Source organism: Falco naumanni, chromosome 1 (assembly GCF_017639655.2).
Source record: "Falco naumanni isolate bFalNau1 chromosome 1, bFalNau1.pat, whole genome shotgun sequence".
Lineage (NCBI taxonomy): Eukaryota > Metazoa > Chordata > Aves > Falconiformes > Falconidae > Falco > Falco naumanni.
In genome coordinates, this window is record NC_054054.1 from 90,714,935 (window position 1) to 90,739,191 (window position 24,257).

Here is a 24,257-nt window from a genome sequence, read left to right on the forward strand (position 1 = left end):
CTGAGCCACCTTCCTCAGAGGGGAGGGGAGAAAATGTTTAGTTCTGCAGAGAGCAGATGAAAATCTTTTGTGCGTAGCTTTCCCTTGAGGAAGCTGCGAAATTGAGGATCGGCTTTCGGAGGGGAGGGAGGGAGAAACTTCAGGTCTGACTTGTCTCCCTCTCCCCAACTCCCAACACAAGCGTGCCCGCTTCCCAATGTGGTGGCTGCCATGCAGTGGAGGGAACCGCCTGCCATCTACTTCGAGGATTACGGGAGTCCTGTGGAGAGATCCTCCTATCTCATTGAGCTCGATACTAATGGTAAATGCCGTCGGGGATGTTCTGCAGCACGAGCTGAGCGGAGCGGAGGTTGCATTAGTCTGTGTCATTGTTATCATGGGAGCAGCTGAGGAAATTAGCTAGCTGGAGGGCTGCCAAACAAATAGTCAGAGGGTTGCTTTTCAAATTTATTATTATTTTTATTATTATTTATTACCCAGATGATGCTGTTGCCTCAGGGCTGCTAGATCAACCTTCTGGTACCTGATGGGGAAGGAGCTGATCCACAAAATGCAGCTCCCCACTGGAACACTTCACCAGTACATTTTCTGTTGTCTGTGCCTAGAAAGATGATGGCTGGTTTAGACAGGAAGAAAACATCTTTGTGTCTAGAGTTATCTTTTGTTTCTGATTTGCATCTTTGAGTGCTCTTTTGTATTTGCAACCTTGGTCTCACTGGGACATCTCTTCTGTTTCAGCTGCAAGTCCTCTGTGTGAAATGCAGGGAGGGGTCCTGGGTTTTTCTTGTGGTGTATCTTTCCCTAGTGTTGATCCTTTAAAGATCCTTTCAGAGAGAGGTTGGTCTTCGTGAAAGAACTATTTCAGGGTTAAAGGTAGTTTTGGCATCTTTTGGTAGGGCACAGTGTTCAGCTGTTTTGTTTGATGCTACAAACCTTTGCTGATTTGACCACAGTATGTTTTGATTTTCTTAAATTTTGTATATACTGTAATGCTGCAATAACATGGTAATATTGCAAGCAACCTGCTTAATATGTCCCTCTTCCCCAAAAGAGCTCTTGCAGCCAAGGTGTTGATTTCTCAATATCCCCTAAACTGTGTGAGATGAATCACACTCGGATGTTCTTTGAATGCCTGCTGTGTTTTGAAGGCGAGTTCTGGAAAGGCCTGAAATTCCGGCTCCTGTTAGCACCTTCACAGTTGTTGCTGGTTTAAGTAAGGCATCCTGCAGCCTCACCCAGCTGGCAGGTGATGAAGGAGCTGTGGGTGACATGCTGTAAAGCTGCCCAGGTAACATTGTGGATGGCCCTGGGCAGCTTCAGGCGGCAGGTTATGTGTGGTTAGAAGAGGTTGCACTCTCTGCTCCAAAGTACCAGCCACTTGTGCACCTCAGCAAGGTTTGGGGGTGTTTGGTAGCTCTGTGCCTGTCGATGGTAATGTTTGAGGTCTTTGAGGCTGGGCGCTGGAGGCCACTTTCTGCTCTGCCTGTGCTGTGACCCAGCTTAGTGCCTCATGGCGGGGCAGGCAGGCGGGGTGGGACTGCAGCGTGTTTCGTCTGGTAGCAAATGGTCTGTTAGGATGAGAGGACTGGAAAATACTGGGCTTCTGGGCAGTAAAGATTTTCAGCAGCAAGTCCAGGTTCTGATGAAGATGTGCTCCTTCTGCTCCTCTGTTAAGCCTTTAATGGAAAGAAGTTTTTGCTATCAAGCTGCAGTTTGAGGGAGGCTGTCTCTTTGAAACACATACACAATAAAAGCTTCATAAATAACATTTAAGAACTTTTAAGAGCTCACAATATAATGCTTCTGTTTTTTTGCATATTGCTGTCATCTTTCAGTTAAAGAGCAAACAAACCTGGAAGACTGCCATTCCAGTTCTGTGTATAAATAAAAAGCTCCATCATTCAGTTTCTTCAAGAACTGTGCTCATTCGAGGTGTAGAAGGGGTGTGGGGGAGGAATCTGCCTCATTCCATCATTTGTCCAGGTTTTGAGTGGTATTTTAAGGGTGTGGGGGAAGTAAGGAAGAGAAATAGGTTTAATGCTGCAGGATTCTCAGCAATCTGAGTATGCAATCTAGAAAGTCTTCACAAATCCCAGATATATGCTATCTTAATTTGATTTGAGGGTGGAAAAGGCACCTGTGGCTCTGCATCGGTGAAGGGGTTTCTGATTTCTTTCCATTTTCTGCCAGAAGCACGTGGTGCTGTTGCCCTTGGTGGGTGCAGAGTTTTTGGCACAGACTCTTTCTCCACTCCGGAGGGTGTTTAGAAAGACTGAATCAGTAATTCAATGAGGATTATTTTGTCGTAGCAAAGAGATGCAGCAAATCTTCAGCATGTTGTCATGAGAGAGGAAAAGAAGCTCATTTTTCCACTCTCCCATAATTTCTTGTAACACAGAGAAAAAGCTAACGCATCACAGCTTCTGTGCTCATAAAAAGGGGAAAATCGGCGCTTTTATACTGGCAAGATCAATTTTACATGTACCTCCTTTGGGAACCTGAGGAAGTGGAGGAGGGAAGTCTGTACTGAGAGCAAGAACAACTCTGGTTTGGGGGCATGATTGAAACTGTAGAACTGAGTGCGTGGCCAGCTCCACCACAGGTTTCACGCATGGCCTCTAAGCAGGTCTCGCTTCTGTGGGGTCTCTGCTCAGTATTCTTTGTCAAAGGTGCGAAATAAAAATCCCAGTCCCAGAAGAAGAAATCAACTGGCATTCCCTTTTTGTCTTCCTGCAATTCCCAATAATTGTCTTCGTGCATGTTTTTTTTCATGTATCTTAATAGCACTGAGGCTGCAGAGTGCAAAAAAGTGGCAAGTATGATGGAGTTTATGTACGTACCTTGTGGGGCTGTCCCATGGGAAGGGCACTATGTATGTGTAGCCATGTTTGGGAGTTGCTTTTTGCAATTGAATTGTATTTTTTTCAATGCAATCTTGAATTATGAAGTCTGGTTCAGATGTTCAGTAAAGTGTAGTTTTATAGTGCTTTACTGGTACGAAGGACATACTCTTAGAAGTTTCAAAATCAATCTATGGGATATGAACAGAAAATTAATCTTGTTGTTTGTTTTCATCAGAGGGATATTGGTACTTATCTGCATCAAAAAGAGCGTTGCAAAGTTGCATTGTTTAATGACTCTGGAGACCTCTGAAAAATGAGGCTTTCTACTAAAAATACTGACTGCTGCTATTAGTGTGCTGTACAGCTGCTACACTCAGACTGATTTCCCTTGCCTGTGGTAGTCATGTACTCCATTCTTCCGTGGTCTGTCCTACCATTAAATGTGAAAAGGCAGTGTTCCTTTAGCAAGCCTGCTTTATTTTGCGGGTTGAACATCCTCAGAGACTTCTAGCTGTTAGCTGCCTGTTTATAGTTTATGACTGCTGATAGTACGCTGTGAACATGACAGCACAGATCTCCTGAGCCAGGAGACCTGCTTATTGTACTAAATAGGATGCTGTGTCTTTTGATGATCTTCTGGGAACATTCCCCTGTTGAAGCACTGAGTTTGAGTGTGTCTCTTGAAAGCTCCTACATGGGAAGAATCAGTTTGTCTGTACAAGCTGCCAGTTTCCTGGGTCCTCGGCCATGTCAGATGTTGCCTCTGGTCCTAGTGCCTGGCTTGTTTACATGCTTCCTGATCAGTCTCAGCTAGCTTAATTGTAAATCAGTTTTTCTCTTATTGTACTGATGCAGATGGAGGTAGCTATGACGTTATTAATGATGCATCCAGCCCTGCTGCAGGGGACTGCTGTGCGCAGCAAAGCTCTGCCCGACACAACTGGGAAATGAACTACCAAGAGGCAGCAATCTACCTCCAGGTGAGCCCTGCTGTTTGGTGTGAAAAATGGACTTCTGAAACTATGGTAGTTCTTGATTATAAGAAACAAAGAGCTTCTGTTTTGAGGTTAAAAACTTGGTGCTTTGCAAAGGAATCTGAGGTGTTGGGCAGTGCTGGAAGTGCCTTCAGGTGGGCTCTGGCAAGTCATTTGGGAGCCACTGAACAAGCTACCCATCCTCTCCCGTCTCTCCCAGTGTCAAGGACTGTAGTAGTTGAGGGATTCAGCACATGTTCAGCTCTGCCAGCTTGCCATGGAGATTTCTGTCACTGGTTATAGATCACTATTTCATCTCTTCAGTTGCTCCGAGGTGAATGGTCAGTGCTGTCCCAGAGACTTCTCGTGTTCTGGAAATGCCTTAATCCTGCCTTGGCCACAGATTTGATGGGTGGCCCTAGGATGTTTGTTTAGCATCAGTCAAGCCCTGCAGGTTATGTAAGGCACAAGAGAAGGCAGAGGTCTTGATTTCCACAGGAAGAAAGCATGCTGAGATTGAGATCAGCCCAGGAGTGAAAGTTATCGTATTTGAAAGAAAAAAACCCAACAAACAAACAACCCCCTCCCATGCTGCAGTTACAGGAAATGCCATCTGTTACTTGAACAAAGGTATACTATTTTTTTGGATTGCTGTACAGTCAGGTGTCATGAATTAGCTACCAAAACTGAGCTTCTCCCAGAGCTGTCCAGTCTGAAATTGTTGCTGGTTCCTTTCCTTTTTCGATCTCTTCATTCCCTTTCAAAGGCTCTGCATTGCAGCTTGAGATGCTTTGGACCTAGTTAGGTTTTTTGCTTAAGCTACTGCAGGATGATTAGAGCCATTTGTCCCACCCTGCTCCTGCCCCACAGGACAGAAATATTGCTTCTCTGACATTCTAAAACAGAGTAGGCTCGGACCTTTGGTAATACTTCGGCTTCATCATATGCTAGAGCAGCACTGGCAGTGTAATGATAGCTCCAGCCCCTCCCAGGCTTTTGTTTAAACTCATGATTACTGGAGATGCTCTGCAAAGGGTCATTGAGTTGCTGCAGTGTCTGATGGTAATGTACACAGCAGGCTTGGCCCTTCAGATGCAGATTATTCTTGCTGCTGCCTTGACCAATGGTCATAATGACAATGTCCTTGAAATGCAGTAAACGTAACTTAAAGAGCATGAAGATTGTTTATTTGAACCAGTAGCTGCAGGCAAGAGTGTCTTATTTGAGTAAGAGGACTTTGCTGTCCAGCAATGTTTTGAATTGCTTGGCTACCAAGAAGCAGAATGTTGACTATTTTTCATTCTGCAAGTGTGTTTTGTCAAGCGTGAATAAGAATGCCCTGCTGATCTAAGCTAGCACTCTCTTGAGGGGGGGGGCGGACGGGGACTTGCATTTTATGGCGCTTGCTGCTGGGTTTTGTCCTGCTCACAATCTGGCTCACTGACCCTGCGGTGTGTGTGTGTTCTCAAACAGAATGTGAGCTTGCCTGTGAGATGAGTAAATGAGAAACATTTGAAACCCTTTTCTGAGTTAGTCTCCAGAATGCTTCACTTCTGAAAGGAGATCCTGTTTCCTGACCGTGTTAGCCATTTGCAATCACAGTTACTCTGCTTTCGTAGTAATAGGTTACTGTCCTTACAGCAATTGCTTACTTGGAAAGATGTTAATTTAAAAAACACCAAAAAACTTCTTGTGCATCTGTGTTGTCCCAGCTGGGGAAAAATGATCTCTGATGACAGTTTCCAAGAGGCAGCAAGTTTCCTGTGAGTGACAAAGGCTCCCTTGCTTAATCCATTGACTCAAGAAAAAGAAGAAGCTGTTGGTTATTTCTGCATGAAAAACCTCTAAAATCTCCCCAAACTAAGTTCCATCCTAGAGGTAAAAATAGCAATGATGTAGCTGTTTAAAAATCAGTTGTAGGCAAACTGTTAGGATGGAGTATCTGACCTTTTAATGTTAATTACGCTTTCTAGTTAAGAGGGAATGACAAATCAGCATAGCGACTTGTTAATTTTTCATGGAGTCTGTCTTCTCACATTCGTGAAGCAGTAAACACAGTGTGTGCTCCAGTGTTTTCTCCCAGACATTTTGCAAGGCCAAGATAAGGAGAAGCAACTGTCAGCCAGGTGCCCTGGAGCTTATCTGTGTGTTTTCGTGTTCTGTCCTGGAGAAGTTGAATCAAATAAGTCTGTAAAACATATGGAAGTGGTTGCAAGTAAATGAAGTGCTGTGTTTATGTTGGGATGTTGTCTAAAGTTTCTTTGCCTACCTTCATAAACTCTTTCAGCACTGTTCCTCATTTTGAAAAGACTCAAGAGTTTCTGAAGCAGGAGTTTGTGGATATTAATGAGTTTCATTACTGAAATATGCTTATGAACAGAAGGGGATGGCCTGTGTGTGTTGAGTTCATTCCTCGATAAACAGATCAATGTCAGGCTGTAAAGTGGGAACAGCCTGTTGCAAATTGTATCTAATCCTTACAAAAGTCTGCCTTCTTCATGTGGAAAGCTGTGTTATAGTACTTTGAGTCACTAATGCTGTCCTCTTCTTTATTCCTGCTGCCATAGGAAGGAGAAAATAATGATAAGTTCTTCACTCACCCCAAAAATGCCAAAGCACTTGCTGCCTACCTCTTTGCACACAATCACCTTTTTTACCTAATGGAGCTGAGCACGGCACTGCTTCTCCTGTTGCTGTCTCTCTGCGAGGCGCCAGCTGTTCCTATGCTCCGTCTTGGCATCTTTGTGAGTACTTTGGGGCAAAATGAAGAAGTTCACCTGTTTTCTGGTGGTGGGTAAGAGGAAAAAGAAGGCTAAACGTAGAGGAAGAAGGTAGCAGCAGTAGGAAAAAAAAAAACACCTGGCTTTTTCTGTAAATTGGCTGACAGCAGATATGTGAGCCAGACCAACATCCTTTTTTCATCTGATGTATGTAGACCGCAATGAAAGTGACACTTACGTTATCAGTTTGTGAAGTTCTTAAATTTTGTAACTGAGAAGTAGGTGTTTTTTCCTTTTCCTTGAGGTAACTCAAAAATCTCTGTGCTTTGAGAGGTGGTTTTAAAGTCATTGTCAAGGTTGGTGCCATTACCCCAGCACCACCGCTGGTTCCTAGAACACAAACAAATCTCAGCCTGGGACAGGCTAGTAAACCTTCTCCTGTCCCCTCCTCCCAGTGTTGTGAGGACTGTTTTTAACATCCATGTGAGTGACTTGAAGTTTTATATCTAACCTTCACAAAATGCAGGTTGAGAGAAGGGATACACAAACTGGTGTGTGCTGTTGCCAGTCCACAACCATTTCATGAGGTACCGCTGTAAGGCACAGTGCTAGGAGCTGCTGGTGCTGGTGGGAGACCCTGCATCTGCTTTTGGAGCTGTTAATGGTACCCTAGGACCATGCCAGGGGTATAGAACAGCCTTGACAGCCCTGGGATCAGTATGTTCTTCAAAATGAGTCAGGGCTGCGTAAGTCAGTTTGGGTTTTGAGTTGTGGCTAAAGCTGAGGTTGTACAAAATACTGTCATCTTTTTTGTGGTGCATTTTGCATCTTCCAACAGAGAAGGGGTCCTTCAGCACTGCCAAAAGCAGTGTTCTATTCCAGAGCTTGATCAGGACCCTGTTTGTGGTTGTTCAGAATGTCTAGTTAAAACCCTTCTCTATGTAAATTCTCTCTGCCCAGCAGCTTTTCTTGCATTTCACTAAAAAAATTACAGTATCAATTTTTTGAAAGTGTTTCTGCTCAAGTTGCAGGTGTCTTTCCCTTTTGTTTCAAATCTATCAATACATATTTTTTTTTGATGTGTTATTCCAGCCCGAAAGGGATGTGGATTTCAAGAAATTCTGGGCTGATGCTGATTAGAGGAAGATTGTACAGGCTTTAATAAAAGCACAAAGCAATAAATGTAGAAACTTTGAAAAACAGTGCTGTGCTAGCTTTAAGAGTGGCCTTGGGTTTTCCTGCATGTCGCAGAGTTGTGCTCTGACTGTTGTCAAACCCATGTGCTGCTTGAAATAGGGCAGAATCGTGGCCTCTGATGTGCTGCTCTTTGTAATCAGAAGCACTGATTTAAGCTTTGCTGTATTGTAACAGGTCCATGCAACCCTGGAGCTGTTTGCATTAATTGTGGTAGTCTTTGAACTCTCAATGAAGATGAGGTGGCTGGGCTTCCAAACCTTTATCAGGCACAAAAGGACTATGGTAAAGGTAAGTTGTCTGTTTGATGGTCAGTGTTTCTCCTTCAACGTCTTCGGGAACCAAAGAACCAGATTAAATACTGGCCTGTACTATAGCAAAGATGACCTAGCCATGCGTCCTGTGTGCCAAATGATTCATGTGAGATCTCTAAGCTCTCAAGAACAACTCCCATCCTTAAAGTGTCCAAACAAATGGATGCTCAGTGAGAGCTCTGTCTTTCCCAAAAGGAGACTGCAACTGTGCCTCTCATGAAACCACTTTTTTGCAGACTTGCGTGCTGTTTGTACAGTTTATAGAGGCCATCGTGGTGTTGGTGCGCCAAACCTCACACGTCCGGATAACCAGAGCTCTGCGCTGTATCTTCTTGGTGGACTGCCGTTACTGCGGTGCCGTCAGAAGGTGAGTGGTCAGCTGGCTGGGTTTTCTGCTCTCATGCCGTGGGACTGAGGTGGGGAAAAGCACTCTGATCCTGCAGGCATCTCAGGAAAGTAAGTGTCTTTCACGGACATTTCAGATCTCAGGCATCTTTTGTAATTGTGACTGAAGCATACCTAGTGTCTTGCCTATGTAGGGAAATTTCATAGGTAGTAGCTTTGCATATGCTGATGGTACACAGTGCTTATATATACTGTCCTCAGCTGTATGAACTACCTCGGCAAGCGCACTTGAATGTGGCTGTATTGTTTCTGGTTCCTAGGTTTGCCTGCAAACTGCACGATGAATCACAGAGCTAGTCTTTAGTCTGGAGAAGGAAAGTTGACAGGGTGACAGTAGTATTGTTTGCAGTACCTGAGAGCTGACTGCAAAGGACAGATAGGTAGCTTGGGAACAATCTTAACTTACCTAGCTTTCTACTTTTAATCCTTGGAGGAAGTGGAAAGTCAGTCCTCAAGTATGGTGTGTTGTTGGGGATTTTTCCTCTGCCAACTTGGAGGAGAAAACATGCAAGTTCTAGTTTATTTATGTTTTCTTATTTTTCAGAAATCTGCGACAGATCTTCCAGTCCCTCCCACCATTTATTGATATTCTTCTCCTCCTGCTTTTCTTCATGGTGATTTTTGCCATTCTGGGTGAGTTGTATTTATGGAAGATGAAGTGGTGCTCTTAACCAGTTATTGTCCAAAATTAACACAAACAACTCGAATGAATACAAAGCTGATCAGATTCAGAGTCCTGCCAGGATCTTCCATTTATTCCATTTCATCCGCAGTCATCTGGAAGGCAGAATTAAAGATCAAAAAAATCTAGAAGCTGGGTATTTGATTTTGAGGCAAAAGTCCTTTTGACCTCTTCCAGAGAACAGTCTGTGGTGTGTGTGTTTGTGGTTTCCCAGTTCTGTTTCCATCAGCTGTTCCCCAATCTTGTAAGTTTAGTCTACATTCTCACAAAGCGTGCGGCTGTCGTGTACTTGCTACAGTCCTGTATGCAAACCATGCCCAGAAAGTTTGTTTTCCAAAAGGATCGGTGAAATGCCAGTGACATTTTTTGGCAAACCTGTATGGAAAAGGCCTTTCAGATACTTGCCGCTTCATGGTGTCAGAGAGGGCTTAATCTTTGCATGACCTTCTCTTTGGGAACAGAGACTCATCACTGCGCTGCTCGGTATTAAACAGACTTTATTTTTGATTGTTCTTTCCCTTTTTTCTCTCCTCTTTTACCTTCTCTGCTGTTTCTCTAGGTTTTTATTTGTTTTCTCCTAACCACTCTGATCCGGTGAGTATCGCTGGTTCTTTCACCTGAAGCTTGGGTCCCGTTTTGACTTGCTTAAGAATCAAACATTCCTGTGTAGACTTAGCGTATTCCTGTGTGGTGGCCAGGGAGGCCAGATGCTAGCTGCTCAGAGACGGTTACCCTGGTCTACCCTGCTGGGAAGGAACTTCTTCAAAGTCAGGTTGTCCCAAAGGGAACGTTCACGGAGTTGTTCCTTGTTCTTGGTGTCTTAATTCAGTCAAATGAGCCACCTGCTGCTGTCCCCAGGGGAGGAAGGTATCTGGGTGAAAGCTCAACCACTTCAGACTGTTGCTGTCAGAGTTGAGCAGCCACTAGGTCCTGCTACTGATTGAGTCTGTAGCTTGCTGGGTGTAACTACTACAAAAATATGTAGATGAGCTTTTAATTTTTAAACTCTTCACATGCCATCTCTCGGGCACCTTTAAAAAGAGGACCGATGCTGAAGTACCCTTTCTCTAGGGGAGGCATCAGGGAATTGTAGAAATGCCTGTGTTCAAGTAGGTGGGTTGGTTGTTTTTTGAGTGAAATGTCACTATGAAATTCTGTTTGCGTTTTGTCATGGGAGTTTTTTCTTTCAGTACTTCAATACCTTGGAGAACAGCCTCGTGAATCTCTTTGTGCTTTTGACCACTTCAAAGTAAGTTCATGCTTTTCTAGCTCAGTCTTTCCCTTTACCCCTAAAGAAGTCTAGCAGAGCCAAGAGTTTATTTGCAGAAATGCTCTGTCTCCAAATACAATCCCTTTCCTCTGCATGACAGAGAGATTTCCTGGGTCAGCCTGCATAGGAAGAACTGGTATTTCATTTTGGTTTAGGACACTGTGACCTCAGATGCAGTTATCTCTAAGCGACTCGGACCTCCTCATCACTGTGAGGGCAGTAAGGGGGAAACGGCTTTATTAGGCCTCGGTCCAAGAAGGGAAAGTTCTGTTTGTGCTCCTTTGTCAGCCAACAATTTGCTGTTGTGAAGTAACTTCCTATTCCTCTGCTTCAGTTCACCTATCTGCTGGGAAAGGAGGATAACAACAGTGGGTAAATATTGATCTGCTGTCAGGGAGAGCTCTGAGGATTAGGAAATTAGCAGAGGATGGAATAAATCTTAGGTTGTAACACTCTTGCACCAAAGCTGTATTGCTGTCATTGCTAAGTATCGAAGCACAACCCTTAGCCACGTTACAAATCCCCTTTGCCCATTTGGTTTTGGGCTGTGCAAAGAATGTGCTTTTCATATTTATTTTTTTCAACATACCTCCATGTTCTTGCTGTTCATTGCTAGGCACAAACTGCTGTGGCACGAGCAACCATGTGTTTCGCAGAAATGAGCAGATCTTTGGGTGTGAGTTTGCACACACACCTGGGTCCTGTGCCTTTTGCCTTCGTAGCGGGAAGCCTATAGCACGAGCTATTTGGTGCTTAAACTCGTGTCTTTTTTTGGATGCAGTTTCCCTGATGTGATGATGCCATCTTATGCCCGAAACCCCTGGTCCTGTGTCTTCTTCATAGTGTATCTCTCCATTGAGCTGTACTTCATCATGAACTTGGTGAGTCCCCTGAAGAAGCACCCAACTTCTCTCTGCCTGACTTTGGAGCTCCTTGCCCAGCACAGCCTTCCCCATTCCCAAGAGTGCTCTGTAATGATCTGAGACCTTCTGGCAAAATACTTCCAGAAATGACAGCTTTGCTACGGATAGGACTCTTTTAATGTTTAACCAGAAGGAATTGAGCTAAATCACAGAAACCAGAATGATACAAGTCTCTTTCAACTTCTCTCACATTAATATCATGCTTGGAGTGACATACTCGGCTGCATGAAATTTATTGTTCTTTTCTGTCTTAATTATTTATCATAAGATGGCATTTTATTATCTGGGCTTGCCTGAAATACTTTGTAAATCAGTTTGAGGGGAATGGAATTACTAAGTATGGCAGGACTTGAAGGGTGCTGGTGACAGCAGTGTGAGAGCATAGCTGCTGTGCTGGCTCTCTTCTTGCGACATCTAGGGCAGGGCCAGGACCACCAGCTCAGGGGAGGATGTGAATGGTGGAAAGGGGCTTGCCAAAGGAGTTGAGGAACTCTGCAACCCAGGGTGGGTGATTTGATGCATGTGGTGGGCTTGGATTTCCCTGCTGCTGTCCTAGATGGAGGGTTAGCTTTGACATGTTTCTGCCAAAGCTTCCGTGGAAGGGTGAGTCCAGAGAGCAGTCCTCAAAACCCACTTTCTAGGAAGAGATCAGGGCATTTTAACAAACCTTTTCCTGCTGTTTTCTGTTGGCATGTGTGGGGTTTAGCCTTAGCTCTTAAAACCACTAGTGAGCATTAGGAGGGCAGAAACATCTGGGCCTCTTCCGGAAAGTGGATCGGTGTGTGTGCAGTGTGCTTGGTGATCCCTTTGTGAGATCCCTCCTGGCCAACGGGCCCTCACTGACTCTGTTGTGCCTCAATCAGTGTAGCGCTTAGTAAATTCCTTCTGCAGGCAATGCCTCTCATGCCTTTCTAGACTGATGTTCCTGCCTGTTTGAGAAGCGCTGCCTCAGGTAGCTGCAGAGGTTAAGGATCAAAGCATTACTTTCTCTCTTGTCTTCTCTCTACAGCTTCTCGCAGTTGTGTTCGACACTTTCAATGATATCGAGAAGAGGAAGTTCAAGTCCTTGCTGCTGCACAAGCGCACGGCCATACAGCACGCCTACCGCCTGCTGATCACCAAACAGGTACAGGGTCCTGCAGGGAGGCTGAGAACAGCCCGGAGTGCAGCAGGAGGGGAGGTCAGCAATGTTTTAAGAACACCAGTGGTCTGGAGTGTTCAAGGAGCATGTTCCAAAACAGATGATTTATGTGTCTGTTGATTGTAGTCACACTCAGCTCCTTTTTTTTTTCATTCAGGTAACTTGTTTATATCTGTTTCTGGAGGAAAAAGGGAGTGAATTTCAGCCCCATGTGAGATTATGGAAGTGTCTTGATAAAATGAGTGAAATTTGTTCTGGAGTGCGTGTGATCACTGATTTCTCTCTGATTCAGTGTGGGTCACTTGCAGACTTGCTTCTCAAGCACCGGTACTTAGGGAAGGGGTGGGTCATGCAAGTGGAGATACAGTACAGTTGCTAGATACCGCATGAGTGAATGGTGCAGAAACAGAAGTAATTCACCTAGAAACAACTCTTTGCAGGGACAGAGCACTTGGGGGAGAGAGGGTTGATTTCTTGCTGAGATTGGGGAGCAGCAAGAGAAATAAGGCCCAAAAATAACTAACCCACTTCTAGTAGATTAGTTCGTGTTTAGGGCACACAGCTGATAGCCTTAAAAAAGCGCTAGTAATGGGATCCGTTAGGCTGTCTCCTAATTTCCCAAGAAGAACGGTTGAACTCCGTTGCTCGGGGTGTCTGGTTGGACAGTTTTCGCATGATAGGGCAACAGGGAACAGTTCTGCATTTACTGGAGGGACTGATTGCCAGGGGAGCTTTCTGATCTCTGTGCTCTGGGATAAGCTCAGTATGTTAAAGTAATAGCTTAGGGTACTTCTGGGGCTTGGTTATAATGGCATCTTGTGATAACGTAGAAATCTTGCTTAAAACAAATCTGAAGTGAGAATTAAATGCGCTAGCCTCTATGTGCTTCTGCCTGATGTTGCTGCTTATGACAAACATTCCCTTGTTTCTAGAGGCCGTCTGGAGTTTCCTTCAAGCACTTTGAAGGGCTGTTGCGGTTTTACAAGCCTCGGATGTGTGCCAGAGAGCGATATCTCACTTTCAAAGCACTGAATCAAAGCAATACTCCTTTAGTCAGGTAGGATGGTCTTATTGCCGCACCCAGAGCAGGGAGGTTGCTTCACTCCTGGATCTAGGCTATACCTTGGAGAGAGGATGGCTGGGGTTATAAAATGAACGTTGTCTGAGATGTGGGAATAGAGTTATGTGATTGAAAGGATTTGGCTGGAAGCAGGGAGCATGGAGGGGTGGGTACCCCAGGAGCTGAGGTTTTTCTTCAGAGGTGATGGAGTTCCTGCGTGCCCTCTTGTGGATACAGCGCTCTGCTGGCAGTCACCATGCAGACTTCTGTTTCCCACCTCCCCTGCCAGAACAGAGGAGTGAGAAATTGAGGAACAGCACTAGAGCCTGCAAGGAGCATTTCTTCACACAGTGCAGCCTCACAGCTTAACAAGTTTTTGTTTTTTCCAGCAGCTGGCTGTGTCCCCCAGGGTTTTGTTAATTAAAATCTGGTTCTGCTGGTGCTTTCAGGACTCTCATCCTCTGTGTTATGAGGCAGAGAATTACCATTCTGGTGGGTGGGTGCTGCTAACTCCAGCCAGCATGGAAGTAGAGGGAATTAGAGCAGGAGACTTTCTCTTCCTTTTCCTTTGTTCTGGCCGCAGACAGGCTGGCAGTGAGTCTCCCATGAAACTGGTGCCAGCGCTTCACCTTAAAGTCAAGTGCCACAGAGAGGTATTGAAAATGGCATAGGGAGAAGGACTGTGTTCTTAAATTTAGGCACCTAATGACACCAGTAAGAGTCTGAGAAGTTCAGCATTCTCACTTCCAGACACCTAAAAGCTGTTATAGGCCTGACCCTGAGCACCGAGACAGGCACTCGTGTTTTATGAGTTTCTTTGCTTTCATGTCCTTTTTCAAATGTCATTGTTACCCTCAAAAGAAAATGTGCAAAGACCTTGGAAAAGGACTGTGCGAGTAATTAAGACAGTCCAAGATTTCTTCTCGAAGAGTAGTACGATCTCTGTCCCTTGCAATTTGCTATCTAAGCCTCAGGTCTTTCCTCTTGGTAGTAAAATTCTGCAGTTCAGTAGTGTCACAGTTTCCTCCAAGGGCTGTGGCATTCCAGAAAGAAGACAGGCTTTGCACCCTGTTCTGGCCACTGTCAGCCACTAACCTTTGGCCAGACCGGGAAGAGGTCAGTGGTGAGTTATATCAGCTGTGGCTGCAGTTCTAATCAGGAGTTAATAAATTCCAGGGACTCTCTGCTGATGATGCCTGACGAGGACAATTAAGGATCTAATAATCTCCAAGGCTCTGATCAGATGCTTCTTTCTGTTTTGCAGTCTAAAGGATTTTTACAATTTCTATGAAGTTGTTGGCTTAAAATGGAAGGTGAGTATTTATTGGGTGGAGAAGAGGGGGAGTGTGTGTGGGAGGGAGAGCAAAGGAGGCCAGTGATTAAAGAGAAGGTGGGTAAGGAGCAAAGGCAATCTAAAAGAAGCAGATGATGGGAATAAGGTGGGTCTCCACCACTGCACGTTGTTTGTATGGATGTAGCATTGACTACTTCTGATCACATCTGTTCTGCTTTCAGGCAAAACGAAATCGCGAGCACTGGTTTGATGACCTTCCACGGACAGCGTTCCTTATTTTTAAAGGTAACAGGCTGTGTTTTCATGACAGCATGTGTTCAACTAGCAGGAAGAGTATTTCTTTACGAAGACAGGGCCCTCCGAAGGGATCTTCTGTTATGTCGCTGGTAAACAGCTGAGGGAAGGCCTGCTAACCGATTCTCTGTGTACTCAGAGCCTCCAAGCCCACAGCCTTGTATCCAGAATCTCCAGGGAAGATTTCTGTCATGCAAATATTCCCTGTACTCTGACCCTGGCTTCCTTAAAATAAGAGACTTCTTGGCAGAAGCTCTGTAGCAAACCAGACCCTGAGGTTAGAGGGCTGTATTCTGTTTTCAGCACAGAGGTTGGGGGGGGGAGGGTTTATGATTGCTGAATCTGCTAGAGTTTATAGAGTTTGTCCACATCCCAGGTGGTAACTCACAGCAGTGGCTATGGAGTGGGATTTGTGTTTTCACAAGAGCTGCTAGGCTTACTAGTCCCAAGATGTGGTTGCAGCGCTTGTGCAGGTCAAGTGCAGCTGCTCGGGAAGGGGAAAGAGCTCTGAAATACCCATCAATGTAATCTGTTTTGCAAATGTGATTTATCTCCCGTGTCCGAAGTTTGCTGACTGAATGTAGCCATTCAGAAATAAGAACTTACCTGCAGTTATTTTCCAGTGTTGTATGTTAGTGGGAAAGAGTTAACCCCATCTTGGTGCAAACACACAGCTGTCACAGGAGTCCTGCATATCTCTGCTGATGCATTCAACCCTCCTTGACAGTGTACGTGTTGTTCCAAATGCAGGCAGTGCTTCAGCAGCTGCATTTGCCCCTGTCCACACCACAGAACTAGTACATAGAAAAAAAAAAGGCATCTCGGGTGTTAAGGATAGTGAGTTCATTGGTGCTAAAATTCTAGAGAAAATTTGAACTTGGTCCCAAGAAGTAAAAGTTAATGATTTTCGAGTCTGTTTATCTTCTGTGCTGAGGATTGGTATGAAAAATGTCTCTAAGGAGAAGATAAAGGAAGCTGTGTGTGAGGTATGGAGGATTGTGTAAACATTTGTTTTGTCATACTTTCCTTCATGCAGGCATCAACATCCTTGTGAAGTCCCGTGTGTTCCAATACTCTATGTGTAAGTAGAAGTAACGAGCTGCCTCTCTGCTAGGCTCCCTTGATCACACGGGTACGCTGTGTCTGCCAGCCCTCGCAAGGACGTAGCGTGGTGGGGCTGGTCTTCGGTCTGAGCCATGGCTCGCGTACAAATTTTGGAGTTTTTGGCAGAGAGGGAGGGAACGGCATCCTCATGCTGAGCGTTAACTGCAGCCTGGGCTGTCAGCTCTCGCTGTGTCAAGTTTTCTGGAGAGGCTCATCAGTTCAGTACTTCACAACGTGCTTGTGGGTCTAATTCTGTAGCAGTCGCATTTAGGTAGGTGGGTGGTTAGCTTTCACAAACCTTGAGGTTTTTATCTTGCAGCTGAAGGATGCTGGGTAAGAAACTGCCTTACCAGACAACCAACTTCTTCTGTTTGCACTTGAGAAGGTGCAGGCATCCTCGTGGCTGGAGGGATTGCTTGGCAACTATACTGCCTGCTAGAATGATCCTCTGCTCCTCTTCTCTAGAGGAGAAAGTACTTACTTGTGGTGCCACTTGCTATGTTCTAAACTATCTGTTCCTACTTGGTAATTTGGGGGTTTTTTGAATGTTGGAGGAGAAATTTTTGTTAAGTTGGGATGCTAAACTAAAGAGGGTGAGGAGATCTGAGTGAAAAGAAGTCCTGCACCTCCAGGAATTGAATGTTGGGGAGCAGTGATAGATCCAGGCTGATGGACCTTTGTCCTGTACTATTGGAGACCCAGTGGTTCTCAAGATTTTGTTCCAGAAGTAGGAGAAAGGTGAAATATGCAGGTACTAACATGGCAGAATGTAAAATAATTTTGAGTAAAAATGATTGAGATGATTCAGACCATTGTTTTAGTTTTGTTTTAGTTCTGTTTCCTTCTGGAAGATAAAAGTACTGCATCTGTTAAAGGCCTGGGCAAGTGAGGGTAGAAGACTCTCCCAAGTGGTGTGTTCAGTTTCTATGTTGAATTGGAAACAATGACCCTGCCACTTGTCCAATATTATACTCTTTTTGTTAGCCTAAAAAACAGATGCCTTCTGGTCCAGGACAGGTTTTGCCTGGGTTTTTACTTTGTTTTCCAGATACTGTGGTGGCTGTGAATGGAATTTGGATTCTTGTTGAAACCTTCATGCTGCAAGGTAGGAAATGTTGTGACTTGTTTCCCAACTGTGATGCTGGGGACTGAAAAAAAGGGAAGGCTAGAAAAAGTTCTTCTTGTGTCTTGCAGGAGGGAATTTCTTCTCCAGAAATGTCCCGTGGAGCTACATAGTCTTCCTCACGAGTAAGTTGATGCCTCCCAGCAGAGCTGTCATTTCAGAAGGAGTTGGGAGGGGAATAGACAGCTCCGTTCCTAGAAGATTATTCAGTTTGAAGTTAAAACTTAGCCACAGGTGTCCAGGCTCCATCTAGAACAATGCTGTGCCTGGCAGTGATTGTCAGCATCCCCACGGACCCATGTGAACACTGCTGCACTGTTACACAGCTCCCTGTGTCACTGCAGTCTGGGGAGCCTCTTACCTCTGGTGCAACTCTCCGCAAAAGCTGCAGTATTATTCTTAAAGCTGGCTTCAGCCCTGAGAACAGAATAGCCTCGTTTATTAGGCACAGCATGTGAAGTGATAAGCTCCTCCAGACTTGTGATGGCTCTGTGTGGAGTTGCTCACATTGCTTTGCACTGCACTGACTATTCCAGGAGGTGTTACCAGCTCTGATCTGATTGCAGCTGTGAGCTGGCGCTCCGCCACACAAAGCACGGCAGTCCTGTTTGGAGTACGGAGTGCAGGGGCATGCTGAGGAGAAGACTAAAAGGACTAGGTGAACTAGTTGATGAGCTGAGTTTTCTAACTGGACACCATCCCCTCCATGAACCTGTACTTTAGTCTTCCTTTTCAGGCCAAGTGTAAGCAATTGCTTCTTCATGGGCTGGTTCATTGCACTGCCATAGAACTCTTCAGTGATGTGAATTCCCTTCTCCTGCCAGCGTCTCTTGCTTGAGGAGAAGCAAAGTGTAGCTCCACAGAATCAAAATAGTGTGTAAAAAAAGCGGGAGGTTCTTTGGAGAGTCTAGGAGAGGTTGCTAACCTCTTCTTTGACTGCTGGGCAGCTCTAGCGCTTCCCTGGCCATTAGTCTTCAAAACACTTGTTATAGAAGTTTGAAGGCTGAGGCACTCTGCGACGCTTCTTTTCACAGGGACGTTGTCATCCAGCTCTTCTCTTTGTTTCTCTCCCACCTCCACCCCCACGCCCCCCAGAACCTGGAAAGAAAGACTTTGGGTTGACAAACAGGGCATCGTCATGTTATTACGGTGTTCTTTAACCTACAGGCCCACAGGGTGCTGCCAGGACAGGGAGTGAAAGTAGACAGCTCTTCTTTGAAAGGATCAACCCCTGCAGGTTGAGGCTGGGCTATGGGATGTGGATACGTTTCGCTGAGATAGAAGGAAATGAACAGGCAGGACTGAATTCCCAACACCACTTTCCAACCTTTCCTATGGGACCTTGTGCCTCAACATCTACAGTGTGTTAGCCAGCTGAGTACTCTGTAGACTGCTCTGAGGAGTCATAGCGATGAATACAGGAAAGTGTGTCGATTTGGAGGGATAATGTCTCTTTGGCATCTCACCAAGAATAAGGAGGATGGGTGGGGGTCTTTTAGACCTGTGTTCGAAAGTCCTGTGCTTAAAGCACCACACATCTTTGAGCACAAGCCTTTGCATAAGCCCACCTAGTGATGCTGCTTAGTTCTGACCATGGCTGTCATCTTGGTTCACAGTCTATGGCGTGGAGCTGCTCCTGAAGACCACTGGACTGGGGCCCGTTGAGTACCTGTCCTCAGGCTGGAACCTGTAAGTGCACGGTGATGTTTTTGAGAGAGGTGATAATTGCTGGGTTCAAAAGACCAACTTCTTAGATGAGTTTTTAGGCCTGTAGATAAGGCCGTCAGCAGGCTGTTATAATTCTGCCCTTGGCCTTGTGCATCTTGTTAGGCAGGAGCATCACCAAGTACCTCTTCTCTGCTGAAACACTAATGATAAATCATTGTCCTTATTTTATTTTCAGCTTTGACTTCTCAGTCACCCTGTTTGCATTTTTGGGGCTCATGGCACTGGCGTTTAACATGGAGCCGTTCTACTTCATTGTGGTTTTGCGACCCCTTCAGCTGCTGAGGTGAGACAGGAAGGCTGGGGGAGGTGGGGGGGGGGGGGGGGGGGCGTTACAGAGAGCAGGTGGGGAGAAAACAGCCAGGCTTGTTTTCCATCAATCCAGCTGGGGACCGAGCTCCTCACCAGGAGAGGGCAAGGATTGCTCTGTGGGTACGTGACCATGGCAAACAGGAATTGCGTGGGGTAATGAGATTAGCCAGAGTTATCAAAATGAACGATAACAAAAACTTGGGATGGGATATGAAACCCCGTGCTTTGGAGCTTAAGCTGATCTCTAATAGAGATCAAGGGATTTACTGGGGGCAGATTATCCTGTGTCTGCCTTCGTGGGGTTCTTACACCTCCTCTAAATTGTCTGATGCTGTTCAGAGAAAAGCTTTTCTGTCAGGGTGAGACAGTCTGAGCCAGTTTAATAATTTCCATTGAATTACCAGAAATTACAGTTTTCAAAGGATGTTGCTTTCTAGGGTGAAGTACAACCCTGCTCTAACTGCATCTTGCACTTTAAGCAAGACTGTGGCCTGTAACCTCTCTGCAGCTCAGTAAGATGGGTCTGATTAACCCTCTCATTTCGAGGCTGTTAGAGGTACCTTCATCTTTGCAGAATGCTGAGAGTCATAGGGGGATGGCATTTGAGGCAAAATGTTGTTTTGTTAAAAACAAGCTAATGCAATTTAGCTCTTCAGTGAGGATTTAAAGAACACTTTATGATACTCAAGGGGGGGGAAAAATAATATTTTCTGTGTTGCTCCCTTGCCAAAGACTGTGTTTGGCAGCTGTGTTTCTCTGTAAAGGCTGATGGAGTTGCCAAATCTTAAATTAGCAGGCACAATGCAGTTTTCTTTCATCAGTTTTATTGGGTCATGGGGGAAACACGGAAAAGCTTGTGTCTGAGGAAAGGAGTAACGAATCCTGACCCTGTACACAGGACTAATTTAAGTTCTTACGATTTTTATGGTTTTTTTAAATAGTTATTTATGCATCATGCTTTGTAAAAAGACATAGGCTTTTCCTTGAGATTCCTCAATCCTGTGAACACTTAGTTGAATGTATCATAAACATTCGGATGGGACAGTGGGATGTTGTTAGGTGAGCAGAGACCACTTGAGCCAGAGCAGATCCTATGAGTTTGGTGTCAGGAACCCTTACTGTTCATTGAGTACAGAGGTACAGAGAACCGTGATACTGTCTTTATTTCCAACAACGCGAGGAGAGCTGCAGTGTGTAGGTAACTACTGGCTTCTCCTTTCAGGTTATTTAAATTGAAGAAACGCTACAGAAATGTACTGGATACTATGTTTGAGTTGTTCCCCCGGATGGCCAGGTACTAACTTCTTTTTGCATGACGACAGGGAGAGGAGAGTGAAGGCTTAGTGTCTAGGACCAGGGTCAGGATAGGGACCTGTTAAACCTGCTAAAGGTGTTTATGCTCTGATCTGTCAACAGGTTGTTACTGATTCTTCAGTGTGCTGCAGGGGGTGTTAATCTTCCAGTTTCTTGGAGCAGTAGGTGATAAGCAGCACTCCAGCACCCTGGGCCGCCTCCTGCTTTTGTGTTATAACTAAGAATCGATGCTTGTGTGATTTATCTCCCCCATCCCAGCTTTGGTGAGAGGGGAGGCCCATTTGGGAGGAACATTAGCATGAATATACTAGTGCTTAGTACAGCCACTTGAGCATTATTGTGAAATGGTGGGGAAGAAGGAGCTTGGGGTTTGAGTGGGGCATCCTCAGACCTCATTCCCTCGAGGGCAGTCTGAGCAGAGTGTGTTAGCTAGAGAATGCTGTTCTTGGCACAGTCCCTGCAGCCAAGGACATGGAGAGGGCAGAAACAGTGTGTGTTGTTCTTTGTTAAAGAAAGTGTGGAGGGACGTTTGTTTACCAGAAGAGACAGACTGGGAGGGAATCCAGGCTGCTTTTTAGTTTTTCTGTTCAGTGAGTGGCAAGCTCCTTGTCCAAGGACTTCTTGAATGAGGGCAGGCGAAGAACTGCAGAGCCACAGTGGCAGGGAGGGTGGTCTGGGGTTTTCAGTGCTGCTTCCCATCCGCTGGAAATGCCTTCCAGAGCAACCAGCCTGTGTCTGTTTCCCTGCCTTAGCAACTCTTCAGTAGCACAGTACTCTTTCTGTTTTTTGCCCCTAGCCTGGGTTTAACCCTGCTGATCTTCTACTATTGCTTTGCCATTGTTGGCATGGAGTTCTTTGCTGGCGTGGTCTACCCGAACTGCTGCAAGTGAGTACCACGTACCCGTCCCCCTCTGCAGTGGTTTTGGTACAGAGCCAGTAGCAGTGAGCCCTGGCAGCTCTGTCTCCCTGTGGAGCAGGGGCCAGAGAATGGGTCTGAGTGGGGGTCTGCAGCTAAGGCAATGTGCTGTGAAAATCTAGGAGACACTTCACTTGGCTAGGTAAGATTGGATGAAATGACTTTTGCATTGCATTTGGAAAGGCAGAGATTTCTGTGGTAGGGTTGGCTGGCTTTAACGAGTTCTGTAACTTGCCTCAGGTAGCTGCACTGGGAGGACAACTTCATGGTACCATGGCTGGAAACTCTTGTAACATCTGCTTTAGAGTGAAGTCCAGATTTTTATCTTGGCGATGCCAGAGTTGCTTGGCCAGACCTGTTACATATTTAGGCCTTACTTTGTAACACGATAAATTCACCCATTCTTGGAAGCTAAGCTGTCCTGTCCTGTGCCCTTTTCATCTTAAATGGTGGCAGACCACTTGGAAATGCCAAGCTTTAAGGGTGTGAGCCAAGGAGTCTAAATCAAACACTCAGTTTCCCTGGTATATTTGCTGAATGATTAGAAAGACACCATGTGCTCCCTGGGCTTGTGCTGAGCTATGAAGAGAGAAGCTTTCTTTCAGAGAAAAATGCAAGTGTTGGCCAAGAGGTAGAAACTGCCACTCTGCTCACCACCTTCCCAGTGTTTCAGTATTTTTAACCCTTGGCATTTTCCTTGCTTTTCTAGTCTCTTCTCATTCTTTGTCCTGATTTCTCCAACCAGCACAAGCACGGTTGCAGATTCCTACCGCTGGGTGAATCATACAGTTGGCAACAAGACGGTTGTGGAAGAAGGTTATTACTATCTCAACAACTTTGACAACATTTTGAACAGCTTTGGTAAGGGCAGTTTCGTCCGTAGCAAAAACTACTCCTTAGTGCATCTGTGTTCCTGCAGAGCTGGACAGCAGGACTGTAATAATGCTCATGTAAGCCTGGGACTCTCCCATTGAGTCCTACTAATGCACCTCAAACGCTCAGCATCCTGCTCTCTCTGTCTGGAGAGCTCCACCTGACTAACTGTGCCATGTCTGTTTTGCAAGGTAAGCAGAAGTCTCTCAAAAGCCAGTGTGGAGCCAGCAGATCTGTTCTGACTGGTGATCAGACCAGACTTCCAGAGATGTTTAAGGAGGACGTTAAGTCACTACCCTTCTAAAGAACCAATACTGATGCTAATATATTTCTTTAAACCCACTGATTTTTCTTAATGTGTGAGGAGAGATGCTTATCTCGTGGTGATTTCAGAGGTCTCCATGCTCTCTGGTGGAAGGAGTCTGGGCTGTTTCTGATTCTTTTAAAAAATATAGATTAAGCCATGCTTCTGGTTCTGTGGGTCTACCCCCTTTGTCTGAAGTAATTGCAGTAATGAAGGTCTGCAGAAGTAATTGCAGTAATGAAGGTCTGCATTCTGTCTCTGGATCTGCTGGCTTTATTGAAACCTTGGTATCTTGCTTCAGTCTTTCCCATCAAATATTTTGTCTAAGAATCACTGTAAAGTAGGTCAGGGTGGATAAAGGAATTGTCTGTATTTTTTCTCCCACTTGTATGCAGTCACGCTGTTTGAGCTGACAGTTGTCAACGACTGGTACATCATCATGGTAAGTAAACCTCAGCTACCATGTGTGTATAGACAGCACAGACTCTGCCAGTTGAGCTAGATCTTCTGTGCCACCACTGCTTTCTTCTGATGATTGGAGATGGGCCCAACATTGTCACTTGTTGTTGCCAGATATCTTTTGGTCCTGATCGCATTTGACCTTTGACATGCTGCTGGGCATGTTTTCTTGTGAATCTTGACTGGCCTTCAGGCCTTTAGGTTTCGCAGCCTAGACAAACGGAGTCACTGTATTCCAGCTTGTCACCTGCTGTTCAAACTATGTTCTCATAGCAGCAATGGCTTTTAAACCCACAAACTTTAAATGTTGTGTATAGGAACCTCTCCTTTTAGCTTGAGAGGCAGATTAGCTGCAAGGACCAGCTGGAGCATTGAGCACTGCACAGGCAGTCCCTGAGGCTAACTGTGGAGCCATGAATGAGAGAGAGATACCATTTATGCTGCTTTATGTCTGTTGGCAAGCAGTTAACGGCAGATTTTTCCTTCTTTTGTGCACTACTGACTTCTTGCCTTTCCTCTTTAGGAAGGGGTGACATCCCAAACCACTCACTGGAGTCGTCTTTACTTCATGATCTTCTATATTGTGACCATGGTAGGTTTCTGGATGTGTTTCATGCATCAGATAGTGGGGATGAGGAGGGCAGACAGCTTTTACTGTGTTCCAGAAGGAGCTTCCATGCCTAAAGGAGGACAACTTTGTTGTTGTGCATAAATGTTTTCCAGAAACAGGTGCGAGTCCATATCACTTGCAGAAAGTTGAATTTATGGGCATCAACAGAGCTGATGCCACACAAACCTGGCCTGGGGTAAGGACTAGGGCAGCACAAGAGTTCTGTTCTGTCCCCATTGTGGCAGACTGTTGGCAGTTTACTCACAGGTGGATGTGTGGTGTGTGCATCCCCTCTGCCGTGGAGGAGCTGGGGAGCATAGACTTGAAGTACAGACAAAATGCTGAGTTTCTGGTTGAACTGGGCTGGAAGAATCCCCCAGCAGCAGCCTCTTGACCTCTTCTG

At 45.4% G+C, this 24,257-nt stretch overlaps 1 protein-coding gene across 10 annotated transcripts in view; it reads left to right on the forward strand.

The window, feature by feature from the left end:
* TPCN1 (two pore segment channel 1) overlaps positions 1 to 24,257 on the forward strand; it is a 53,114-nt gene that overhangs the window by 21,716 nt on the left and 7,141 nt on the right. For 7 of the 10 annotated variants that reach the window (XM_040605902.1, XM_040605838.1, XM_040605866.1 and 4 more), the window contains 22 exons: positions 3,699 to 3,823; positions 6,385 to 6,561; positions 7,909 to 8,022; positions 8,282 to 8,412; positions 8,995 to 9,083; positions 9,692 to 9,726; positions 10,323 to 10,381; positions 11,184 to 11,283; positions 12,335 to 12,451; positions 13,399 to 13,523; positions 14,791 to 14,839; positions 15,042 to 15,105; positions 16,151 to 16,195; positions 17,267 to 17,323; positions 17,413 to 17,466; positions 18,958 to 19,030; positions 19,245 to 19,352; positions 20,601 to 20,672; positions 21,489 to 21,578; positions 22,354 to 22,469; positions 23,181 to 23,227; positions 23,768 to 23,836. In XM_040605902.1, the coding sequence (XP_040461836.1) occupies positions 3,791 to 3,823; positions 6,385 to 6,561; positions 7,909 to 8,022; positions 8,282 to 8,412; positions 8,995 to 9,083; positions 9,692 to 9,726; positions 10,323 to 10,381; positions 11,184 to 11,283; positions 12,335 to 12,451; positions 13,399 to 13,523; positions 14,791 to 14,839; positions 15,042 to 15,105; positions 16,151 to 16,195; positions 17,267 to 17,323; positions 17,413 to 17,466; positions 18,958 to 19,030; positions 19,245 to 19,352; positions 20,601 to 20,672; positions 21,489 to 21,578; positions 22,354 to 22,469; positions 23,181 to 23,227; positions 23,768 to 23,836 (1,824 nt within the window). In that variant the 5' untranslated portion in view covers positions 3,699 to 3,790. Of the gene's footprint in view, positions 1 to 181; positions 302 to 3,698; positions 3,824 to 6,384; positions 6,562 to 7,908; positions 8,023 to 8,281; positions 8,413 to 8,994; positions 9,084 to 9,691; positions 9,727 to 10,322; positions 10,382 to 11,183; positions 11,284 to 12,334; positions 12,452 to 13,398; positions 13,524 to 14,790; positions 14,840 to 15,041; positions 15,106 to 16,150; positions 16,196 to 17,266; positions 17,324 to 17,412; positions 17,467 to 18,957; positions 19,031 to 19,244; positions 19,353 to 20,600; positions 20,673 to 21,488; positions 21,579 to 22,353; positions 22,470 to 23,180; positions 23,228 to 23,767; positions 23,837 to 24,257 lie in introns of all 10 variants that reach the window. The other 3 variants (XM_040605830.1, XM_040605886.1, XM_040605893.1) reach the window with 3 other exon arrangements.